Source organism: Phoenix dactylifera, unplaced genomic scaffold (assembly GCF_009389715.1).
Source record: "Phoenix dactylifera cultivar Barhee BC4 unplaced genomic scaffold, palm_55x_up_171113_PBpolish2nd_filt_p 000804F, whole genome shotgun sequence".
Lineage (NCBI taxonomy): Eukaryota > Viridiplantae > Streptophyta > Magnoliopsida > Arecales > Arecaceae > Phoenix > Phoenix dactylifera.
Genome location: NW_024068171.1, coordinates 123059 through 146786, shown reverse-complemented (window position 1 = coordinate 146786; position 23728 = coordinate 123059). Strand labels below are relative to the sequence as shown.

General features: G+C 42.6%; 1 protein-coding gene across 1 annotated transcript; it reads right to left on the bottom strand.

The window, feature by feature from the left end:
* Positions 1 to 1556: 1556 nt before the first annotated feature.
* On the bottom strand, positions 1557 to 9787 carry LOC103703804 (homeobox protein knotted-1-like 6). Its single transcript, XM_008786794.4, has 5 exons — positions 9380 to 9787; positions 8725 to 8844; positions 8479 to 8623; positions 2275 to 2513; positions 1557 to 1936 (listed from the first exon to the last, which is right to left on the bottom strand). Exons 1-5 carry the CDS (start codon positions 9593 to 9595, stop codon positions 1778 to 1780), a joined length of 879 nt encoding a protein of 292 aa, XP_008785016.2. The 5' UTR covers positions 9596 to 9787; the 3' UTR covers positions 1557 to 1777.
* Positions 9788 to 23728: the final 13941 nt, after the last annotated feature.

The following is a 23728-nucleotide window of genomic DNA, read 5'->3' as shown; positions in this document are numbered from 1 at the left end:
TTGGTACATGTTTGCGTGCACAGGAGGTAATATACTGATCATACTGAAAACATAGTCTATGTTCTCAATTAAGTGATGGTGTTTGCTATTTGGCCATAAATGTGGATGGTAGCCATCTCTGCTTAAAGGGGGCAAGAAAAGACTATAACACCGTATGGAAATAAATGTGCTGAGCTGAACTGAAATGCAACAAATAACCACAACCACCAATTCCGTACCAAAAAACCACAACCACCAATTGACAATGGCAAGCTAGCTAGAAACACAAAGTCTTGCCATTCATGGCATCCAATTACATAACATGCTAAAGTTTCAATGTCTTGCCCTCATAAGTGATATCTCTGCCCTCGGCGGCACATGATGGAAACAATTCAATCAGTTTTTCATCAACATGCTAAGGTTTTCAATGTCTCGCCTTCAATCAGTTTCAATGTGCTCATGAGATTCCTTCAGTGTGCTCATTCTCAAGCTCCTTTGTTCTTATAATGCTCCAGAACTTTATCAGAAAGAGCATGCCAAAACACTGTCCGGGATCTCCTCTAAGCAATGCTCCTCATAAGCCAAAACCAGCAGCCGAAGTTTGCTCGTGCTCTTGTTCATTGTGGAAATTTTAACTACAAAAGTAAATAGAAAAACCATCCATCAACTCCGAGCTTCCGACATGCATCTATCTTCTAATGCGCATGCAATCTCTTCATTCACAATAGGTTTCCTGAGATTATGACCTGACAGCTTTTTACTTGAAAATAGGACAATTCGCATCATCATTCTGCAGTCTCCAAACGTTCAATCTTTGGTCGCAAATGTTCAATCTATGTCATTAAATCAAATAAGTTATATTTAACATATTCCAGATGACATGCAACTGCAGCTGTGCATCAAGCCAATGCTAACTATAGGATCTTAATTATCGAAGAAATTAAACGGCCCCACTTCCACCACTAAAATCTAGTATAATTACTTTTCCCTTCATTTTACGACGCGATGCAATTATCAATCACATATTCTTTTCTCTCTTATAATAATAATAATAATAATAATAATAATAATAATAATAATAATAATAATACGAGTTAAGTGATGCTTGTCCACCGCATGCACGCGGACAGTGATAGCATTGTCGATGCACGAACGAAATTAGTGAGACGTTACATCAGCTCTCGGCTCATATCATCTTCAAAGACGCGTCAGGACCTTCGAGGACGCGCTTGCATTTCCGGTTTGAGAAAGCGGGCGAGGTAGCATGATTAGATGATGCTACAACAATTCGAATTCTGCCAACTCAACGAATGCTGCTTTAATAATCGACAGGCGTCTACTGAAATTTAGAAAATCAACTAATAGTAATATCCCCAATTTATAGGACCTGCGCTGCCTATTGAAAGAGCCGTCTAAGTTCAAAATGAGTGGAATAACACCCCAGAGAGCTGACTGATGTGCGTAACGAGCGAACAATATACCCAAAAATTAGACAATCAGAAGAGAAAAACGTCCAGAATATTAGACGAGACTGCAGAACAATAGACCCCTCCAAACCATAGGCAGGTTCGAGGATATTAAACACTGAAAAATAGGGGCGATTAAGCCAGTTGGGATCAATATATAATATCTTAATCAAACCTGCAATGCAGTTGCAACGTCCCCGTCAAATATATAATTGTCTTTGGGAATCATTAATTACATCATCGAGGATGGTGCCACCTTGACATCATCCCCGGCGAGAAATTAGTGGAGTTGCGAGTCAAGCACCTCAGTTTTTCTTTCAGTCGACATGGCCTCAGTCATCCACATAGAAGGGTGCAGGGAGGCTTTCCATGACACCAAACGGCATGTTCTCAGACGGTCTCCAGTGTCTCTTCCGCTGATTTATGAACCAGTTATTTATCTGCTTCGGGTCCAGTCCCGTTGATTCGGCCAGCGCAATCTTATCAGCTTCCTGAATTTTATAAGCAAAACAGATCAAACTAGTTTATTGCCCTTGCTTCGATAGATACAATTCTTTGGTACTTTCACATGTTAAATTTGGCAATAGCCAATCTGTTGCACTCCAACATGGCCGCACATTTTTTTAGAACAAAGCCCGCAGAAATATGCAGGACTTATATATTTAACTCAACATTATGTTAAACATATAGGCCCCGCATATTCTCGGAAATATGCGAGCTGGTTACCCTATTTCTCATCACAACTCCTTGGTGACGGCCATATTGCACCACAGGTATGTTTTTAAGCAGTCTCAGTTTCAGTGCTTGACAAGAAGATGCTCATACTTACTGTTGGGTATGGCCATTTGTAGTGCGCTTCCCACCAGTCAAGCAGCTTCCGCCGTGCCTCCTTTGGTAGCTTTCCTTTCTTCTTCTTCTTTGAGAACTCCCGCTTCAAGCTGCCTAGATAACCGCTGTATTTGCGAAGAAGCTTGTCCTTGAGATCTCTATCTTCACTTTTTGACTGTAACTCCTGAACCTCTACTTCCCCTCCATTGAATTCCTCCTCCGATGATCCAGCAGTCTCGTCTGTTCGGATGAGACACATTACTTGCTTAGCATGGCAAAGAAAGAATCGTCTAGGTCGACATGAGATGCAAAAAGAAGCAATTCAGCTGAATACAGAAGCACACATATATAAGATCGACTTTGGAACTGAAAAACAACTTGTTTGGAGGGGCAATCTTTGGCTTGGCTGCACGTACGCTTGTACATATAAGATCGACTATGGATTCAGATCCTTGAGTTTTGAAAGCGGTATATGAGAAACCCTCCACCTCACTCAATCCAGCCACCGAACCCTCCCTCACTCTTTCCCACCATCAAAGTAGCAAAAATTAAACAAATCTGTCGATGTTATCTCTCCACGTACGAAACAGATAATAGTGCATCCATAGTCGGTCCCCATAATTGGAGCGCGTACCTCGGACAGAATCCACCGCAAACACTCATCTGTATCCCTCTTCTTTTTTTTTTTTTGCGGCGGTGCTGGCATTCGTCCCTCTCCAGTGTCCGGTTTCTTTTGATTTTCAGCGATCCATATGAATAAAACATCAATCTCTCTCATTTATGGAAAAACCCTTCGAGCAAGTCTCCTAGCATCTGCCAAGAGCTTCCATATTGAAATTAATGATCGCGTATCTCCCTTCACCTATTTCTCTATCTGTGAGTGTCTCATAAGAAAACACTCCCTGTGAAGAATAGTTTGCTCTTATAAAAAATACGCACTTTTAAACATGCCATCCAAACATAAGCGCCCATATCAACAAAACTTGCGCACGTGAAAGAAAAAAACTCTTTCTGGAGATTAATTAATTAAAGCAAATTTATCACAAAACCTACCATTATTACTCATCAATAATTATGAAATTATTTCCGGTCTTTCAGAATGCACCTCTTAACCGGACCAACGCGCGCAGATCAAGCCATCAGATACAATTTTCGTTTAAGATATGAAAGAGCATTAGATCAGAATATACCTTGCGTCAATAATGCTTCCTATCTAGAATATTATTTCGACGCGCATAATCTGGTATACTTAGACAGTCCACCTCAGAGAGAGAGAGAGAGCGAACGCAACACAAATCTAATAATAGAATTCTCTGGATGCAGCACCGACGGCTCTGAGAGATCAGAACCAAAGAAATTAAGATATAGAGGCACTATAACAGCCTCCACGCCAATGCGAACGAGGAATTTAATGGGCACGGCAGACTTAATTTAACGGGCAGGAGGGGCCAGGGCGCCCCACGGTCAAGGAGAGGACCGGCGAGAATTGCGGAGGCCTCCCCCACCACCATCGTGCACTCTCTTAATTTCCCACCGGCACCGCACATAGCTCCGGAACAAACTATTAATGCTTCGTTAGATCACGACGAACAGCACGTGAGAACATAAGCGCTACTGCAAACGATAAAGCTAAAAATCGGCTTGTATCCATATATTTTCGATGAATGGATACAGATATAAATAAATACTATCATTACTATCAATAATTTTTCAAAATTAATACAGATGTAAATTCAATATAAACTCTATTCATATTTACTTTAAATAGATACAATACAAGACATCCATAGTTATATCCATATTTCTTCTATCTAAATCTAGATATAAATAGGATGTCATTCAGAAGTAAACCGGATTTTTAGTTAAATTTAGTAATAAAAACTAACATTAATTCTATATGGACAAAAACATAATCTACTATCTAGATCACACACATGATGCACACATAGCTAAGAGAGCTAAGATATATTTATTGAACAAGCATGAAGACTAACCTAATTAAAGATCTGGGTAGGATCGGATTTGTATTAAAAAAATAAAAAAAAACAATTATTTGCAAAGAAATTAATATAGAATATTAAAAAATAATCATAAATTATCTATTTTTGAAGAGTTTATAAGAAAACACGGATGGAGAGGTAAAGGAAGGTAACCCCAAATAACGCTAATACGACCAGCAAATAATTCTTAAATGGCAAACATGATGGATAATATGGCACCGGCCAAATGGCAATGTGAATAATGCCCGCAGACTGAAGCGCAAGTATATTTCTTGTCCAACACACAAAATATTCGTAAAAAATTCGTTAAAGCCTTCCTAGATTAATCGATACAGCTTACGTTCGGACTACCCAGCCATGGGGAAGCTGCAGTGCCTAGATGATTCATGCTCGTGTCGACTGAAACCAATCCCCGAGAAAGCAAAACCATATTGTAGTTTTGTAGCTACCTTAAACTAAATTACATTCAAAGAGCATTCTATGAAATAATGAGCTGGACATGGAAAGGACGCAAACATGAGAAATCCGGTGCACCATAACCCTGAAGAAAATTAGATGCCAACATGAACTATGGAGGCAAAGTAACATGACAAAACGACCATGGGATGTATGCACGCAGCACAGACAGAGATGCAAGAGAATTTCAAGAGAACGCGTCAGTTCAGAATATATAGGAGAACCAGCCCCGCCCACCTAGCCGCACCGAGCACCTAGCTTGGTTTCGTTTTATCAGAGACAAGACCATGACTCGCACAGCCTGTAACTGATGCAAATCCACACGAGAAACAAATCTATTAGGTCAGCCAGACTAGAAAGAGATGATTTTCTCACCGGGGAACTAGATACAGAAGTTGCAGCATCATGAACTATAGTGCCTTTTTATCATTATCTCGATCTTCCGTGTTCTTTTCATTGCCAATCTATTGCTAAGAACGTATTTCAAAATCGACAAGCTAGCTCTTTGATAGGCCTATTGAAAAGCTAGGTAAAACCAACCACCACTTCAGCAAGCAACCGATCACTCCTACAACAACCAAGAACTTGGCGAGCGAGCAAGCGAGCGAGAGAGAACCCGCCTCCACTACAGTTACCTGGGCACACCAGCCCAAACATGGAACCTAGGACATCTCATTGCTAAGGAAACGTGTATTGTCATGGGGGCTAGCCCCAGTTTACCCGTCCAATGAAAATTCTAACCATTAAAAAAAACAAAAACAAAAACCAGATGGTGGTTACCTGATCCTACTGGGGAGAAAAAAGGTATTCCTTCAATCTCTTAAACTTGATTCTCTCGAATAAAATGACAATAACAATTTTCGAAAGCAGACCTACAAGTCATTTGCTTTTATTGCTTGTTTATGATCCATATATTGCGGTACACATCATAGGTAGAAAATAAGGTTTAGTTCTTTGCTTTTAATCCACTTGTTGGGATTCTAGAGTATCGAAAGTAGAGTCTATGTTTTTCCATTCAACTCCCTTTGTTCTTCTTTTCCAAAACCATATATAGCATATACTTTCTGCTTAAACTAGTGAGATTCTCTTTATTTGAATCAGATTCCTTTAGTTAAAAAAAAAACAAATTTTCTACTATTTTATAAAGATATAACTTTTTAAATTATGCCGGATTTTCTTTCTGATCAGAAGAGATCAAAATTTTTAACGTATCATATAACTTTATAACAAATTTTCTACTATTTTTGAGCTAGTCAAATCCGACCAAAATTTGGTTGGATTCCTCCTAATTAAAAGAAAGTACAAATTTTCAAAGCCGGACAAAAACCAGACTTTGACTTCTACATAAATTTTATTCTGACTTCTACATAAATTTTATTTTTAATTTTTTTATCAGTAACTTCTTTTTTTTCTGATTAGAATTTATATCTTTCTTCTTTAATCTGAGATAGATACAATGCAAAAAAAATCCGCGACGATAAAATAGAAAATGACAGATTAGAAAGTCGCAGAAACATGAAATATCCATTGGCGGCAACATTTAAATGCTTGACATGTTTGCTGTTTATGACATCGCACTTCCTATAGAACCTATTCTTTTTTTTTTTTTTAGCTTTAGCATAGAACCTATTTTTCATAGGTTCAACCAGTCTCTGTCTTGATTCAGACAACTAGACTTCGTAAAGTACCATCCTTCTACAGGAAATGTATACTAAGAAAACTGAACCAGACCAAACCTGCAGCGACCCACCTGAAATTTCCAGCATTTGTACGATCTTATTAGCTGGGGCACCCGTGTGGCACGAAACTTGCACATAAAAAAGTCTGGAACATCGCAATTATCAAACGCACCAAAAGTTATATGAGTGATCAAATCAAAAAATTTAGGCAGCAAAGCAATACATCTTTTGATTCCATGAAGGCTTTTTTTTTTTGCTGATAATTTAGCATTCCCAGTCAGTACGTATTCCCTGATAATAAGGAGTGGGGGGGAAACAACTATAGACAAGCACAACGGGGTCGGGGGAGTCTAGGCAAACAACTATAGACAAGCACAACGGGGCGTACCAGACCTAAAGGCAGGGCAGCAGGAAAAGGTGGTTTTGTTTTCAATTTTTCCGTCTACATTTACCCACCACATGGAAGAGCATCGACTGCACGAACCACACAGAACCATTCACCGGAGGCAATGGCTTAGCGAAAGCATCACCATGAGGCAAGAAAATAATTAAAAGAAACAACTCTGCTGAAGGAGGACTGGTCTAAAAGCATGGCAGACGGAAGGGGAAAAAAATATTGCATAAGACAGCGACAAAAATTCGGTTAGCAATAAACAACTCACCACCCGCGCGATGAGCATCAGAGATTTGATTATCTGTCTTCGTACTCGAGCCTTGGTAATGCAAAATAAGCATATGATAGTTTAGACCGAGACTCCAACTCGTCACCCATGGCTCTTTCCGAGAAAGCAGCAGCAGTTCGAACTAATCCAGCTGATTCAAAACCAACCCAGGCCAAAGATGCAAGTCTGTCGAGCAGCAAAGTAGTACTTAAGACAAGACAATTCCGGGTGAAGTAATGCGCTTCGCGACCACGAGCGCAACCAAAGCCACCTACCCGTATTGGAGCGTCGTGTTATTAACGCAATTGTCGCCATGCCGGTATTCACGAAGGAAGTTAAAATAGATTGCAATTAGAAGATTGGACGACTTCCTAGGAGGTTCTTGCCTTCATCGAAGAAATACTATATGATGCTTGGTTTGCTAACTGCAGCCCATAGATGAATATGATGGTCGATCCTTCGCCGATTAATCTCGGGAAGATGGCACCTTCCCGAGGATCCCATTGCCCCAATTTCCAACGCGACGTCCAGGCAAAGGCATCATCATCCCTACATCGACGTAATCCGTTGAAACTCGGAACTAGGAGAAGAACCCCCTTTGTTCCCTAGGCAAAACCGAACTCTTTATAGAAGACCTTGCATAATAGATCGGAGTAGAAAACAAATACTCCAACGGAACCTATGTATGAAAATATCCAGAGAGGGGGAAAATAGAAAGGAAAAATATGGAACCACAGGCTCTCTTTGCAGGTATGTATTTTGAGGAAAAGCGATACTGACAAAGCAAAGGAGAAGGGTGAAAAGAAGTGGAAGGCAGCAATGCAGGCAGTGAGGGAAACGGGGACTCCCACAGGTGGGGGTGAAAGCGAGGAACACGGGAGAGATTTCAGACTTGAGAGATCCCCACTTGTTGAAACTACTATAACCACAGCCAGCCGACACGTCCCTCTGACTATTCTTTCTTTCGTTCGTTCGTTCCCTTCTTGTTTTTTCTTTTTTTTCTTTTACTATTTTTTGGTCAATTAAAAGGAAAGAAGGAACTCCATGAAAACCGTCTCACCCGACCCAAAACCCAGGCCCGCCGGCAGCGGGGGCGGCCATGACCACCCCAACTTCCCACGTTCTCTTCTCTCCCCCGACTCCGTCCTGCGTCTTTCTGGCCTTCCCTGCTTTTTTGCTAACGTGCGCAAGCTCGTTCTGGCATGCACCACGGAAGCTATGATGCTCGATCATTTCTCCGAGCAAAATAAACAAAACAAACACACAGACACATATGCGCGCGCGCGCGCGCCCACACACACACACACACACACACAGAGAGAGAGAGAGAGAGAGAGAGAGAGAGAGAGAGAGAGAGAGAGAGAGAGAGAGAGAGAGAGGGAGGCAGTAGGGTTTCCTGGGGTGGTACCGGAGACGTAGGGCAGGGAGGTGCTTGTCGAAGGCTTGCCGAGGTCGGAGAGCTGGCGCTCGACGGTGTGGAGGAAGGTGATGGCCTGGTCGAACGGCCGGGACAGGTCCGACCGGTACTTTACCAACACGTCGCAGAACGTCTCCTGGAGGATTTTATAAAATATGTATGGTCATATCCTATGAATTGATCATCCCTATATATCTTGTAGGGGAAGATGGTTCGGAGAAGGAGAGAAGAAGAGACCATGAACTCGTCGAGCTCGGGATCGGCTCCGAGGAGGCTCGAGACGGCATTCCGCTTGGCGGTGTCGTTCGCCCGCCGAATCTCGTCCAGGAGAGACGCGATTTCCGGAGGCGCTCCCACCTGTATACGTACATGTACATAGCATGGAAAAGATAGTGAGGCAGTGGCTGCAGAGAGAAATAGCAACTGAGTTTCTCCATCGTCCCACAAGAATCGAGCAGGACAATCACAATTCTGATTCAGAGAGAATATAAGTATAAAAACACACACACACACACACATCATGAACTCTTCTCTCCTTTTTATCGTGGAAGATGCAGAAAACAAGTCCGATCAGAAGAGAAAAATTTTTAAAAAAATGAAAATAAAGCAAAAAAAGATGGAATATAATAACTTTATTTTCGTCCTCTTTCTGTTTGTTTTCGAAAAACAATAGACCGGAGAATACCGAGAACCCTAATTAATCCAGAGGTGCAAAAGAGTCAGGGAAAAGTCTCTGATCGAAGATCGAAGGCGGGGAAAAAACGAAAAGGTTAGAAGACAGCCAATAAGAAAGGAAAGGATGTGTGACGACAGTTTCTGGATATATACTCAAGCAAAGAAGAAACGGATCCTTGTTTTCCCTCCTTTTGAATCTCTTGGCGAAGAAGACTACCTTTTGGCAACTTATATAGGCCTCGAGGAGTTTGGGATAACGGGGGTGGGAAGCGATCCGCGCCTTCATGTCCCCCGCCATCTCCTGCCCTCCTTCCTCCGCGATCGCCGGCGGCGCCCTGTCCCCGGCGGCCGCCAGCAAGCACTGAAGCTCCTCCGCCGACACCAGCCCGCCTCCCGCCGCCGCCACGAAGTGCATCCCATACATTTCCTCCATCGACGCCGCCCGAGAGATCGTGATCGAAGCGACCGCGATTTAGATATTTTCGGAATTTGGTTTATTTATGGATAAAAAGAAAAGGGAAAGAAGAAGGAGGGAGACAGAACGGGAGCGGTTTGCATTTTTCGCACCAGAGTGATAAAATAAAGAAAAGAAGATGGAAGAGCCGACGCCTTTCTTCCTTGATGTTGATATGAATGAATAATAGCATGTAATTATTATAATACAATGCCCCAGTTTAATTAACGTGATTAGCAGCGGAAAGCCGCAGCCCTTCGTTTTTGTGCTCTCCGGCAAACGGTTTTCGGGCCCATTAACTTGGACCTTGAGTCCTGACCACATGCGTGACTCCACCCAACCTGGAATCGGTCGATAAGCTGGCCTCCCGCTTATCGGACGGTTACCGGCCGTCTTCTGCCGCCGTGTCGGAACCCGGTTAGTTGCATGATCGGGCCCGGGTCGTGACGCGCGCCATGGACGGTCCTCGCTCCCGAGTCCGCGATTCCATCATGAAATGTGCGAATCGTGAGGCAAATTAGGCCGGAGTGCTCGTCTGTTTGGCTGCGGACATTATCACCGGCTATTCATACGATACGAGCTGCAACCATCGTAATTCAACAAATTTTCTCGGCATCGATCATTCTGCTGGGTTGATGCCCAGTCGAGGTGAGCGATGGCGGTGATTTTTATAAAACTTATATATAAACTTATTTTTGGTAAGGAAGCGACGGAACTTCCAGCCTTTCAAACTTTTGGACAGAACGGTGCCGGGAATCCATGTACCTACCGTCTTTCATGTACAACCTCTCTCTCTCTCTCTCTCTCTCTCTCTCTCGAGTATTATTTGTTTTTCTTTTCTTGGGAGCCCTTTTGCTGCAACCCCATCGCGAGCGGTGATGGATTGGATGGATGGATTGATTGATTGATTGATGGGAGGGGGGAAAAAAAAAAAAAAGAGCAATGAGGGCATCCTATCCCCCATGTAGACGCATGAGCCCCTACATGGGGCCCGAAATTTACTGGAAACGCCGGCGCGGAACAAGAGGGCTGTGAGGGGTGTCGAGGTCATTTTGTCTTGAAGCGTGGCGAGGCACGGAGCGTGGCGAGGAACCCGCGCATCGAGGGGGCGTCCACCAATCAATAAAGTTTGCTCGGGAGTGGGCTTACCGGGAATCTTTTAGGCCGTTCCTTGCTCGGTGAACCTTACACTGACGTTGATCTGCTTTCCGATTTATCTATAAAATAAAAGGGAAATTCTATCTATTTTAAAAAAATAGATAAACTATTTTTTCATCAAACAATAAAATAAATTTTTATTTTTTTAATATCCATAACCTCAATTTTATATTATATTATTAGAAGGAGATAAGCTCATCGGGCCTCCTTTGGTGATTCTTGTTCGTCTATTTGTTTGCCCTATTTTATTTTAATTTATTTGTTGTTTAGAAGGTAGAAAATAGAGTTGATCATCCATCGGACTTGGATATAGAAAATATTAAATTATAAATAGACATATCTCGAAGCCCGACTACGACTAAAAATGATAAGATGGAAAGGAAGGTGGAGTGCTCGACTAGAGAGGTGGGAGAGGAGCAAGGGTGGAGAGATTAGGGTTTTCTCGTTGGGAGGAGTGCTTGACTTTCTTTTCCTTTAACTTAGGCCGACTTTCTTTCTTGAGACTTCAGTGAGGAGGCTGGGCCTAGAGGGTTCCGAAATCAAGGCTGTCTATCTAGCTTATCACTATTAGCTATATAGGAATGCCTGGATCTTCAAGGGCAGCAGAGTGCACCCGAGGTCGGCAGCAGAGTGCACCTGGGGTCAGCAGCGGAGAGGACTCTTCTACATGTGGAGGAGATTATTCGTGGCGCTATGCAATCGTTCCTGGGTTGGCTGGAGAAATCTAGAGCTCCCCTCTTGCTCATGCAATGCCCAGGACCATGCTCGTTTCATGGGAGCCCCCACCTCCTGGCTTTCTCAAGGTAAATTTCGACGGCAATGTTGGCGAGGAAAAGTGCACCGAGGTGTGGACTTTGTTATCAGAGATCATGATGCTTGTCTGATAGCGGCTGGGGGATGGCAAGTCTTCGACACGTCTGTGGTCGGTGCTAAGCTTAGGGCGGCATGGAAGAAAGTTATCTATGCATGGCAGGTGCTGGGTGCGGACCGCACCCTGCTCGAGGGAGATTCGGCATCGATGATTGAGTGGATTCAGGATCTGAAGCTCGATACGAGGTTCAGCTCGTTACTCCGCGATGTCTACATACTCTTGGACGATGGTGGTCTAACATGGGTCGTACATGCCTACACGGAGGTGAATAGCGCGGTTGATTGGGTAGCCTCATTCGCAGCCCACCATTTTGGAGGCTTCAACTAGGCGACCATGTGTCGGTGCCTCACCCTCTGTGTTATCTTCTTTTTTTTTTATTTATTTTGTTGGTTGCATCTACCTACGGCAGGAGTGAACTGCCGTTGTACCAAAAAAAAAAAGGGGGTTGGCATGGTGCACTACTAGCAGGGTGCATCTAAATTTGTTGTTGCTAAATTTTTTTAGTAGTATGGGTTATGATTAATAGTATGGATCTTCAATTGAGTCCCTAAGAATTGATTTTGGACCTCATGATAAAATTCATCAAGTATGGAGGTATAGGTCGAAGGAGAAAAATTCAGGCAAAGGTAGGCCGAAATATGGGTGGTTCTATATACACCCCCCCTATTGCTCAGGACACCCCCCAAAAATTAAAAAAAAAATTAAATACTCTCTACACCCCCCCATTTGCTAAGGACACCCCTAAAAAATTAAAAATTCCTAAATTACCCCCCACCCTCCCCACCCCCTCACCTAAATTGCTCTCTACACCCCCCAAACCCCCCCCCACCCTGCTCTTCCCCTCCAAAACACCTCGCCAACGCCCAAAACCCCCCCGTTCCCCCTTCTCCCTCTCGTCGCCGGCATTCTCCCGATCTCCGACCACCTCGCCGGCTTCTCCCGGAACCACCTCGCCGGCTTCTCCCGAAATTTTTTTTTTTCACGGTTCGTGCTCCGTTCGGCACTGGATCGCCGAACAAAAGGCTTCTGTTCGGCTGAACAGTGCCGGACAGAAGCCTTCTGTTCGGCACTGTGCAGCCGAACAGATCTGTTCGGTTGAGGGTTGCCGAACAGAAGCCTTCTGTTCGGCACTGTTCAGCCGAACAGAAGCCTTTTGTTCGGCGATCCAGTGCCGAACGGAGCACGAACCGTGAAAAAAAAAAATTTCGGGAGAAGCCGGCGAGGTGGTTCCGGGAGAAGCCGGCGAGGTGGTCGGAGATCGGGAGAATGCCGGCGACGAGAGGGAGAAGGGGGAACGGGGGAGGAGGGGTTTAAGGGGGGTTTGAGGGGTGTTTTTTTTTTTCTTTTCAAAACGAAACTGAGGAGGAGGAAGGGGGGTGTATGAGAAAATTTCAAGGGCAATATGGTAATTACACTAAAGGTTAGTTTGGGTATTTTTTTTTTGGTTTTTGGGGGGTGTCCTGAGCAATAGGGGGGGTGTATATAGAACTACCCCCGAAATATGTGGGAATAGATCAAAATGACTGAAGCGGTCTCAGAGATAATCCCAAACACAAATCCATGTCTTAGGCCGAAATAAAGAGACGGTAAATATTAGCTAACATCGAAAAGATATGCTTACCGGCTAACAGTTGTGGAGCAACTGTGTGGACGAATATGTGTAATGGAGGATAGCTGGCATTAGTGATCAAAACCACGAGGAGTGGAGGCCAAACATGATGGCAATAGTCGAAATGTGAAGTTATTATATGTGAGTATAAAAAGTTAAAATTATACTTTGTAATAATCTTTCAACAATCAATTCAATGCATTTTTTCTTTCTTAGTCTACTTTGGTTTTCAGGTTAGAAGTAGAAGTAACTTTAGCTTTTACCATCGTAGCCTAGTGCTACATCCATCTACTATAGCCATGTACTGCATTTCTTTTTTTTTTGATGGCGATATGAATATGGTAAAAGTTTTTAAAGGTCAAGACGTCTCATTCCATATTAGTCTCTATTCTTTCTTTAATCACTTTTAAGTTGATATGCTGCATACATCTGAATGGGAGTCTACCAGCAAGCCCTGCAGCATATCTAAACGAGACGAAAAGAGCGCCAACACCCATAAAATTGACAACCAACTTGGACACGGCCATCAATGGCTCAAGTGTACACCCAAGTTACAATCACTTAAAATTTTCCTATTTGTTTGGATTTAAAGTTTTTTATATTTGACTTGATGGGATCCCGACTAATTACCCACTTTTCTTATATACATATACATCATATTAGTTTTTTTTTTATATAACACTTGTTTTAACACTCCTGACATTTATAATTTTGTTACATAACATAATAGGATAAAAGCAACAGCGACAATAACATTTTGGAATATGTTTGGAGGTACCGTAGTGTGGTGGAGGCGGTGGATCTTGAGCGAGTACGGCGGTTTTTGGCGAAGCACGAGCGACACCGCTCGGTTTGTAAAAATAAAAGAATGGAGTTTTAAGAGAAGGAAGGAGTGGTTTCGGGTGGCGGTGCTTAGTTATGGCGGTATGGCAGCCACTAGAGAAGAAAGAAGGAGGAGGAGCTCGGTGGTGGATAGTGTGCGAGAGAAAGGAGAGATTTATAGAGAGCTTTGGGTGGGGTGAGCTCGGTAGTCATTGCATCCGCCCGTGGTCATAATGACGGTTGTGTGCGACCCAACGACCATCGACTGAGTCATCACCGGCTACGACTCCGCAGTCTTATTATCTCAACGACCGGTGGATCGGCAGGGGAATACGATTCCTCTGTTTCTTTTTCTTTTTCTTTTTTTTGTTGAAACATTTGTATTGAGGCCGGTGGGCGTTGCCAACTTCAATTTGTGATAGGCCCAATTTGGCAGATTCTCACACCAGTCGAAGTAGGGTAGAGAAGGTAACGGCATTCACGTGCTCCCTCTTGTATGATGTGCAAAGATGAAGATAAAGTTGGTATGTTACAGCAAACAAAATTCTCCCAAATCAAACTAGCATGGTAAGTTGCTTTTATGTAAGTGTCGTGCCGCTGCTTATATCGCAAATGGTCTGGAACTTGTATCGATTGATGTTATATCACATGTATATATATTTGCTATGTCTTGCAATCATTTGCATTGGCTCTTCGTTCGCGAGCTCCAGCCAGATTCGACGCTCGTGGATGCAGAGTCATGGCAATCAATTCCTACGTGGTTGATCCTGCTGGTCGACAGCTGGCCGATCGCATCCTCATAGGGTGCCCTCTTCTCTGTTTCTCCATCCTAAATCACTGAGCACTGGCCTTCTGGAGGCTGCCACTGCGGGCCGCCACTCTTCCATTGCACCGCCCTGTCTATGGGTTGGACTCGAGCCCGCCATCTTTGATCTTCCTTTCCCTTCCCCCAAGACCCGTCGATCCATCTCTCTTTTGCGCGCGCGCGACGGCCATTTTTCGTCGTTACAATTTATTCATTGCTCTGGTTTTGTATAGGAATGTATCATTTGATCAAGGAATGTAATATTTTGCATTCTATAATAATTGAGACTTGCATAACTGAATTATTGAGTCGTGACCTATCATTTTATTATCGATTGCTCTATCATAGGCTGAAAATATGATATCATTTATTGCACTATCACCGGCGGAAAATGTGGCATTATCGATTTTTCCATCATAGGCGAAAAAGATGACCGTGCCTTAGTTCAAAATTGCAGATAACCTATATAATTAATATGTATTCTTGAAATGGATGGATGGGTGTGAGCTCTAGATTAACTATGTTAATTGCAGATTGCCAGCATGTAGCTACATGCTGGAGTATGACATTGTGGGTAGTCTCACCACTGGTAGGGACATGGTACTATCGATTGCCTTGTCATAATTAGTCAAAAGCTGAGAATAAACTATTGGATATGTACATATAAAAATATTTGGTAGGTGTGGACTTTGGGCTGATATTACTATTATCAATTGCCTCATCATAGGCTAAAAATATGGTATTATTGATTGCCCCATTACGAGCAGATAATCTAACACTATCGATTGTCTGGTCACGAGCGGAAAACGTGATCGAGATTGGCCCAAAGTTGGAAAGATGGCTGATGTTAGATCTAGATTATTTGCTTGAAAATGACAAATAAGTTATTTGAAAATATTATTGAATAAATGGTTAAATTGATGATATATGACGTACTATGAATCGAATAGTTATTTTGACATACGATGTGTGTAAGTTTTTTCCATTTTTTGAGTCATGGTGGATTGTTGATATGTGATTTCATGATAATTGCATATATTTCAGTATTGATCATTTGTTATTTCTATCTTTAAATTATTTATATTGGTGTGTGCATCTGGAGATTCTCACGAGTATTCGAGAAAATTACCAAGCTTGATATTGATCAAAGTAGGTGGCCTAGCCTCCTTTCCGTCAGGAAAAAAAAAAAGAAACAGCTATGGGCGGCCCATGAGTATGAACCTTGGGCTACACCCACGCTCGGATTGTTGCGCTTGCGGCTGCTGGGATAGAGAGGCCATCCAATATCCTCGTAGGGTGGGTGTGCTGCATCGCTCAGAACCCGATGAATTCTCGCACGCTACTTAGAGGAAACTATGACGAATTTCTCAGACTTCGGGGTACAAAGTCAGCATCAAAACCTGTAAATGAGCCTTAGGAGGATCCAGCAACATCCGTATCTAATGAAACTTGGTATCGGCAGCAACATCCGTATCTAATGAAACTTGGTATCGGCAGCAACATCCGTATCTAATATAGCCGACAAACCTAGTTCTGTAATAATGCACCACCCTACGCTTTCTAGTTGCTGCACAGTTTTGGGATCGCAGAAGCGGTCTCTAATACTTTTTTTTAAAAGTAAAATTAGTTAAGAACATGAACTAATAGGCGCGGCGTAAGCTGCAGATGAATGGTCTAGGAAATATAAAACGAGGTGGAAACAAGCAGACTGGTTTTTGCTGTTGCGAGGACAGAAGAAGAGGATGCTATTGCATTGGAAACTTATGGCAAGCATGAATATATAGTTGGCGTATACATGGAGCAGACTCGGGCGACAAGGAGGAGGAGGAGCATCCTTGGAAGATGGGTCCAACAGAGGCTTGTTGGTTGCTGCTTGCTCCTTGTATGAACGGCTTCTCCGACTATGGAGGCCTGAGAATTTTTTATGGTTAGATAATTCGATTAAGGTTATTAGATCCTTGACATTCGTCTGGCAAAGGGAAGCAATGTCATGTCTGTTGCTTCCTATTCGGCCCAGTATAATTTCCATCCGGTAAATTGATTCCCACATTTTCTATGTTCTTGCTGCTTGTTCGCCAACCCATGTCATCTTCTTTACAATTGAAATCAGGAGACTTAATTTGCACCGCGAGCTGCTGAGAGATGCCTTCAAAACGTTTTAGTTACTGCCAGGATCGTTATGAAATTTAAACAACTGAAACAACTCTATGCGACCTTAACATCATCCTGAGGGAGTCCTGCACAAACTTTGGGTCTCCGCTCCTCATCTTGGAGCATTGTGCACCATACAACAATCAGGTGCTGAGAATGTGATCCTGAAAACTTGCCCTCTATCGGAACCCTCTATCGGATAGGCGTCCGCTTTCGTGCAGCAGAATGTCCTATTTATTTGATTCCGGACCCATGATTGAAAATTTTGGAAGAATTTTTTCCCCCAAAATTCAGTTTTATCTTACCTGAGTTTGCCTGCTTCAATTTCTAACTCATACATGCATCTTACTTTCATGGTTAATAAGATCACACTTGAGAGAGATAAAACAGCTGAGGGAGGAAGGGAGCAGAAAGAAAAGTACCAGATGTCCTAGTTCTTAACTTCAAAATATATGAGTGAGCAATTCTCTTCAAACGATCTCTTGCTTTGGTTGTAAGGTCTGCAACTCTTTTACTCTGTACTAGGAGCTTCTGAACCTGGTTCTTATTTCGGGCGCACCACCCTTTTCATCAAAATATATATATATATATATATATATATATATATATATATATATATATATATATATATATATATATATAAACACCACCCTTTTCACCAAAAACACACACACACACACGCGAGCGATAATTGATGAAGTACTCTCCAATAATAATGATTGTCGATTTAAGAGAGAGTGTGTGTCGTGCCCCGAACCCAACACCTAGGTCGATTATGTGACACGGCCATATACTCCCTAAGACAAAGCCTTAGAGAATATGTTATGCCTCAAAATTTATTACAACCTTAACATCATCGAATAATAATGATCTCAATTTCTAATAATTAACAAAACCGGTATAATTACTAAATTAAATCATCTAACCACTATCAGTGATGGTCTATCTATTCATCCTTTCACCTATGATCTCAACTATAGCCAAGTACCAAGCGACCTGCAACATTGAAAAAAAAAGAGAGGTGATGTGAGCTTTACGGTCTAGTAAAAATTTCCATCCACACCAACACAATAATATACATGTGAAAATAGCAAAAAATCATTACTGAAATGATAAACCGACTATCAAAAATACTCAAATAACAATATACACATGTATATTAAATATTAATAGAAATTCAACCACTCAAGAGTAATATATCGTACGATATTTTATAAATTTTTAATAGTGTTTTCAGACAATTTTTCATTTCTTTTCTTTTTAACTCGATTTGGATCCATGATGAATACCGGCTCGAAGCTCCAAGTCACACAACACTAACCGCGACTCCTCTAAGATTCAACCCAACATTACAAAGTACCTAAACCTGCCATTAGTCCACTAAAACATGTAGAGAGAGAATGAGTAGTGAGAGAAAGAGTGATAAAGAAAGAAAAATAGAGAGACCAAGAGAGAGAAGAACAAGAGAGAGGAGAGAGAAGAACAAGAGAGTTGTGAGGCCCTCTCTCTTTTCCTCCCTCTCCTTTTCGAAACAAAGGAAGGTCCTTGATGGTGCTCGTGTTTGGCGACCTCTTGTGACCAATGACCCCGATGGTGCTGGCGGCGTGCTATGCCCGACGACAACTGGCAAAACAGAAGAAGTATCAAAATAGGGGAGACCCTATTACCAGCAATCTGACGGCTTGCCGACTGAATTCAAAGCAAAAATGGTGGCTGTAATGGTGCCCGGGGTCAAGGGACCCATGGTCGGCGGCAACTAGCGGATGACAGTCAAGAAAAGAGGAGTTCCGACCTTCGTTAAACTGTGGAATCCACGACACCTAGGCATCCAGAGCTCGAGCCATGGCCATAAGCTACCGCGGGGCACTGGAGGCGAAGAAAGCCCTTGGTGACAAGTGCCGGTGGTGGAACTAGCCATAAACATATGAAGGAGGGGTTCATTTCCAAAAATAGAAAAAGTAAAGCATTCCTCTTCTCGATCAAAATCCGGCGATCACCGGCTGACGTTGGAGCTCCTAACGACCCTGAAAAAAAGAGAGAAAGGGTAGCTCAAGGGGGCGGTCCTTACCTAGTTTTCTAATGAGGATAGGTCGCGATAATGATGAGAAGGTGATCGGCACATGGAATGAAGAATTAAGAGAAACGCTGGCGGTAAGCTCCGATCAAAGTAACAACTCCGGTGGGGTGATGAGAGAGGACTCAAGGAGGGCCTCTAAATAGGCTCGGGGCGACCGGATTCTGACCTAGGGTCGGATTCTATCCGGTAAGATCAGAAGGAAGAAGACTTCCATCTGGATTGCTTTTCTCTTTAGGCACATGCGCGGCATGTGCGGATTGTTTTTTCTCTTTGGGCCTATTTTGATGATGGCCCGGGCCAGAGGGCTGGGTCTTACAATATCTCTCTTCTCCCTCTCCCTTGTAACTTTGCTAAAATTTTTGTAACTTTTCTTGGTTTTTGACCCTTAACAAAAGTCCGGTGGCTGCTCCTTCAGCCTCCCTTATCATCATCATCAAATAATAATAACAACAACAATAATAATAATAATCTTTTTGGACCTTTGGGAGGTGTAACTCCAACCTTCGGCAAGAAGAGCGGGGGAGATCAATTATTTGCTGTACTCCGTTGGGAGGTTTGGTGAGAGAAGAGTGCAAGAAATTTTCCAAGAAGGAATTGCTTCATCCATTCAGACTCAGTACTCCGGAAGATTCTTCATACTTTTCCCAATTGGGAGCACCTGCGCTCCAAGAAACATAAATTTGTGGCGCAAGTTTAAATCAGGAATATGGGATTGATTATATTGAAACATTTGCTCCGGTCGCTAAAATGACAACTATTCGTACTCTAGTAGCTGTTGCCGCAATCAGATAGTGGGATATTTTTCAAATGGATGTTAAAAATACTTTTCTTAATGGTGACCTACATGAAACAGTTTACATGAGACCACCTCCAGGATATCATGCGGCTCCCAATTTGGTGGGTAAGCTCAAAAAGGCTCTTTATGGTCTGAAGCAAGCACACCGCGCATGGTTTGCAAAATTGCGTGGAGTTCTACTAACAGCAAATTATCATCAAAGTCCTAATGATTGTTCCTTATTTATCTCCTCCACCCAACGAGGTAATATATTTGTTTTAGTTTATGTTGATGATCTCTTAATTACTGGTGATAATAAGGATGGCATCCAATATCTCAAGGACACATTACAATCTTCTTTCCACATGAAGGACCTTGGTTTAGCTTCCTATTTTCTTGGATTGGAGATTTCCAAAAATTCTCAAGGATATTTTCTGAGTCAGCGGAAGTATACACATAATTTGATCGAACTTGCTCAACTATCAGATGCCAAAACAGTTGCTACACCTCTTGAACTCAATGTTAACTATAGCCGTGACGATGGGGATCCCCTTCCTAACCCCATGACTTATCGCAGTATTGTTGGTGGACGTGTATCTCACAGTTACACGGCTCGATATAGCTCATGCCGTACATATTGTTAGTCAGTTTGTTTCTGATCCGCAGCGTTTGCACCTCACGGCTGTTCATCGCATTATCCATTACCTTCGGTCTACTTCTCATATGTGATTATCGTATACCACAACTTCTGCTTCGTTATTAACTGCATACTCGGATGCAGACTATGCAGAGTGTAAGGATCCACCACAAGATATTGTGTTTTTTTGGGAAGTTCTCTTCTCTCCTGGAAGTCCAAGAAGCAACCAACCATATCCAAATCCTCCACTGAAGCAGAGTATCGTGCAATGTCTTCCACCTCTAGTGAGATCGTTTAGCTCCGCAGGTTACTCAAGAATTTTTGTCTTCCCCAAAGAGTCCCTACACCTTTGTTATGTGACAATGAAAGTGCTGTTAAGTTTGCGTGTAATCCGGTGTTCCATGAACGCTCAAAACACATTGAAGTTGATTGTCATTTTGTTCGAGAAAAAATTGAGCAAGGTTTAATTTCTCTTCCTCATGTATCATCTAAGGAGCAGCTGGCCTCAGATTTTGTAATTGTACTAATTTTGTTATTTGTTATGAATTGGAATCATTATTGTTCAATGATATTGAAATTGTAATAAATTTTTAGGCCTTGCATATTTTTATAGAGCTTTGTTCTAGGGAGCATACGGCTATGTCATGCCCTCGGACCTGGATGCTAGGTTTGGGGCTTGACAAATACAAGTCGGAGCATTACATCATGGAGAAAGAAGCAATAATGAGAGGAAAAAACAACAAAACAAACTCTTTAGGCAAATGCGGTGCTAAACCAGGAAAAATGAGAACTTTTCTTTTCCAGGGAAGCAGATTGAATCCCTCAACAAGGTATGAGTAGGCTAGTATCTCCGCTCGATCTCTGATTGCAAGGCTGGAGCGCACTCTTAATAGTTCTGAATGAGCTACCCTATCGGCAAAATACGTAAATGGTGTTCAATCCTGATGCTTCCACCGATGCTTAAATTAAGACTTCTCAAACATCATTTCAAATCAGTCCATTTTTTTGGCCTTGTGCTAGCTGGATCTTCCCATGCTCCACCAATTATTTGCTACTGTAGAGGCAAGGCCAGAGATTAAAAAGCTGGATACCTTCGGGTGCAAGTAAGCTCAAAGAGGCGTGTTGATTTAAAAGTACTCCAGCATTCCTTTCTTTCCAACATGTCCAGGTCATGGCCCCGATCAGTCCAAAGGTCGCGAAGATTAGAAGGCCATCTTCTCAAGTTCAATTGAATCTTAATAGAGTTCCAAAAGCTTTCTGCGAAGGAGCATTGACTGAACAAGCGTGAAACGTACAGATTCCAGCCTCGATCCACATAAGGTGTACCCTGAGAGGAAGACCTTCGATCACTGTGCCTGAAATAGCTGCCCTCCAAACGGCGTTGCAGTAGAGGAGGCACATACATGAAACCACCATTATTGATGAATATATACCATTTTGGGTAGGTTTCCAACTTGGAACATCGGCGCCATGGTGTCTGTAGCTGCCCAACTTTCTATCCATTCAGAAGACCTCTAAGCCTGATTTTCCATGTGGGAGATCTCCAAGACCGTCGATAAACAACAGAACATGCAATTTGGCCAGAGGGCTCTTAATTAGGTATCCATCCTACAAAGGAGAGCTAAGAAGCATGGAGCTCGCTCAGATGTCCTCCCAGAAGTGGACATCAACTCGACTCCCCAATGTAAACGAAAGACGGTTCCAAAATTAAGGTGCCGAGTCCTGAAAGCTTTTTTTTTTTTTTTTTTCATTTTCATGCCAAACTTTTTCCATGGACTAGTATTTCTCTGCTTCCACAGGGGGGCATCCGAGCCCGCGATAACCTTCCAAGCCTATTTGGCAAGATTCATCCCATCAATAATTGTTTTATGCCCAATCATTTCTGCTCTTTCGATGTACACCGTCGTCCTAGCTGACGAGGCAATGGAACTGGTCGTTGATATTTCCCTTCCCTCTCCAGGGAAAAGCATGCTGCATCTGGTCAGCTTTGTTCGGAACCCACCTTTGGCAACTTGAGAACTGATATATCAGTTCCTTCATAGAAAAAAAAAAGAGAGAAAGAAAAGAAAAGAAAAGTGATATATGAGTTTTGGAAAAAAAACTCTAGTAAGCATAGCTCATATCGACACAATAACAACTCTGAGCCCAAATCCCATAGAAAAAAAAAAAAAGATTCCGATGTATCTTTTTCCTTCCTACAGACTAATAAGCTCATATGCTGCAATTTATGCTGGGATTTAGATCGTTAGAAGGTAGCCCAGCAGATTTAATTTCTGCATGATATTTAAAAATATCCAAACATGCTCTAAATATTAAAAAAAAATTTAAGTCCGCATGAAGTGACAGCTTTTTCTTTTTTTTTTTGTTGATGTGAGAAAATTGTGCAAGCCAGTAGAGAAAGTAGGATTAAGTTCCACCAAAAGAAAGAAATAAAAAAAAAAATAGGATTAAGTTCCACCAAAAAAAAACCCACCAAGATGGTAGCACAGATGGAACAGGGCGTTGGCTTCCACCGGGGTGGTCCAGGTTCGAAATGCGTGGCCGTCGATTAAGTTTGGGGATCGGATGCTCCACGTTTTCCTTTTTTTTTCAAGATTTTAAGCATCTCATCATCATCATCAACAAACTCCGACACCTGGACACTGCTGGCGGTTGCGCTGGGTTGATATACTTACACGTGGGTGTTGATCCTAGTGAGGGGAGCCATGTACTCACACGTGGGTGTTGATCCTAGTGAGGGGAGCCCACGGGTTGGAGAAGATATGCGAAAATTTGCAGCATGTATCGAACATTTTTTGGTGGAAGGGAGGCCAGTGTAGGCTGCTACGCGGGTGAGGTTCGCCTCTCTTCCTTCCCTTTTTTTTTTTTTTTTAAACCAAAAAAAAAAAGAAAAAAAAAAGGAGGAATAAGTGAATAGCCCAAGTGTTTATGATTGGGCGCACATCCGATGAGGGTGAAACGATTGATAAGTCTCAAGGGGAGGTGATTGGAGGCCCACCACCTTGTCATGTCCTGACCATGATCTGCCACTTTAGGCAGCAGCTAGCCTAACGCGGCTTTTCCATGGCGGATGGTGGGAACAGTACAGCACGACGAAAGCCCATTTTGGCTGACGGATATCGTGGATGGATGTCCATCTGTTATCCACTTGTCGAAGCTAAAGCCCTGTTCGACCAATTGCATCATCCATTGAGTTGACCCGTCGGT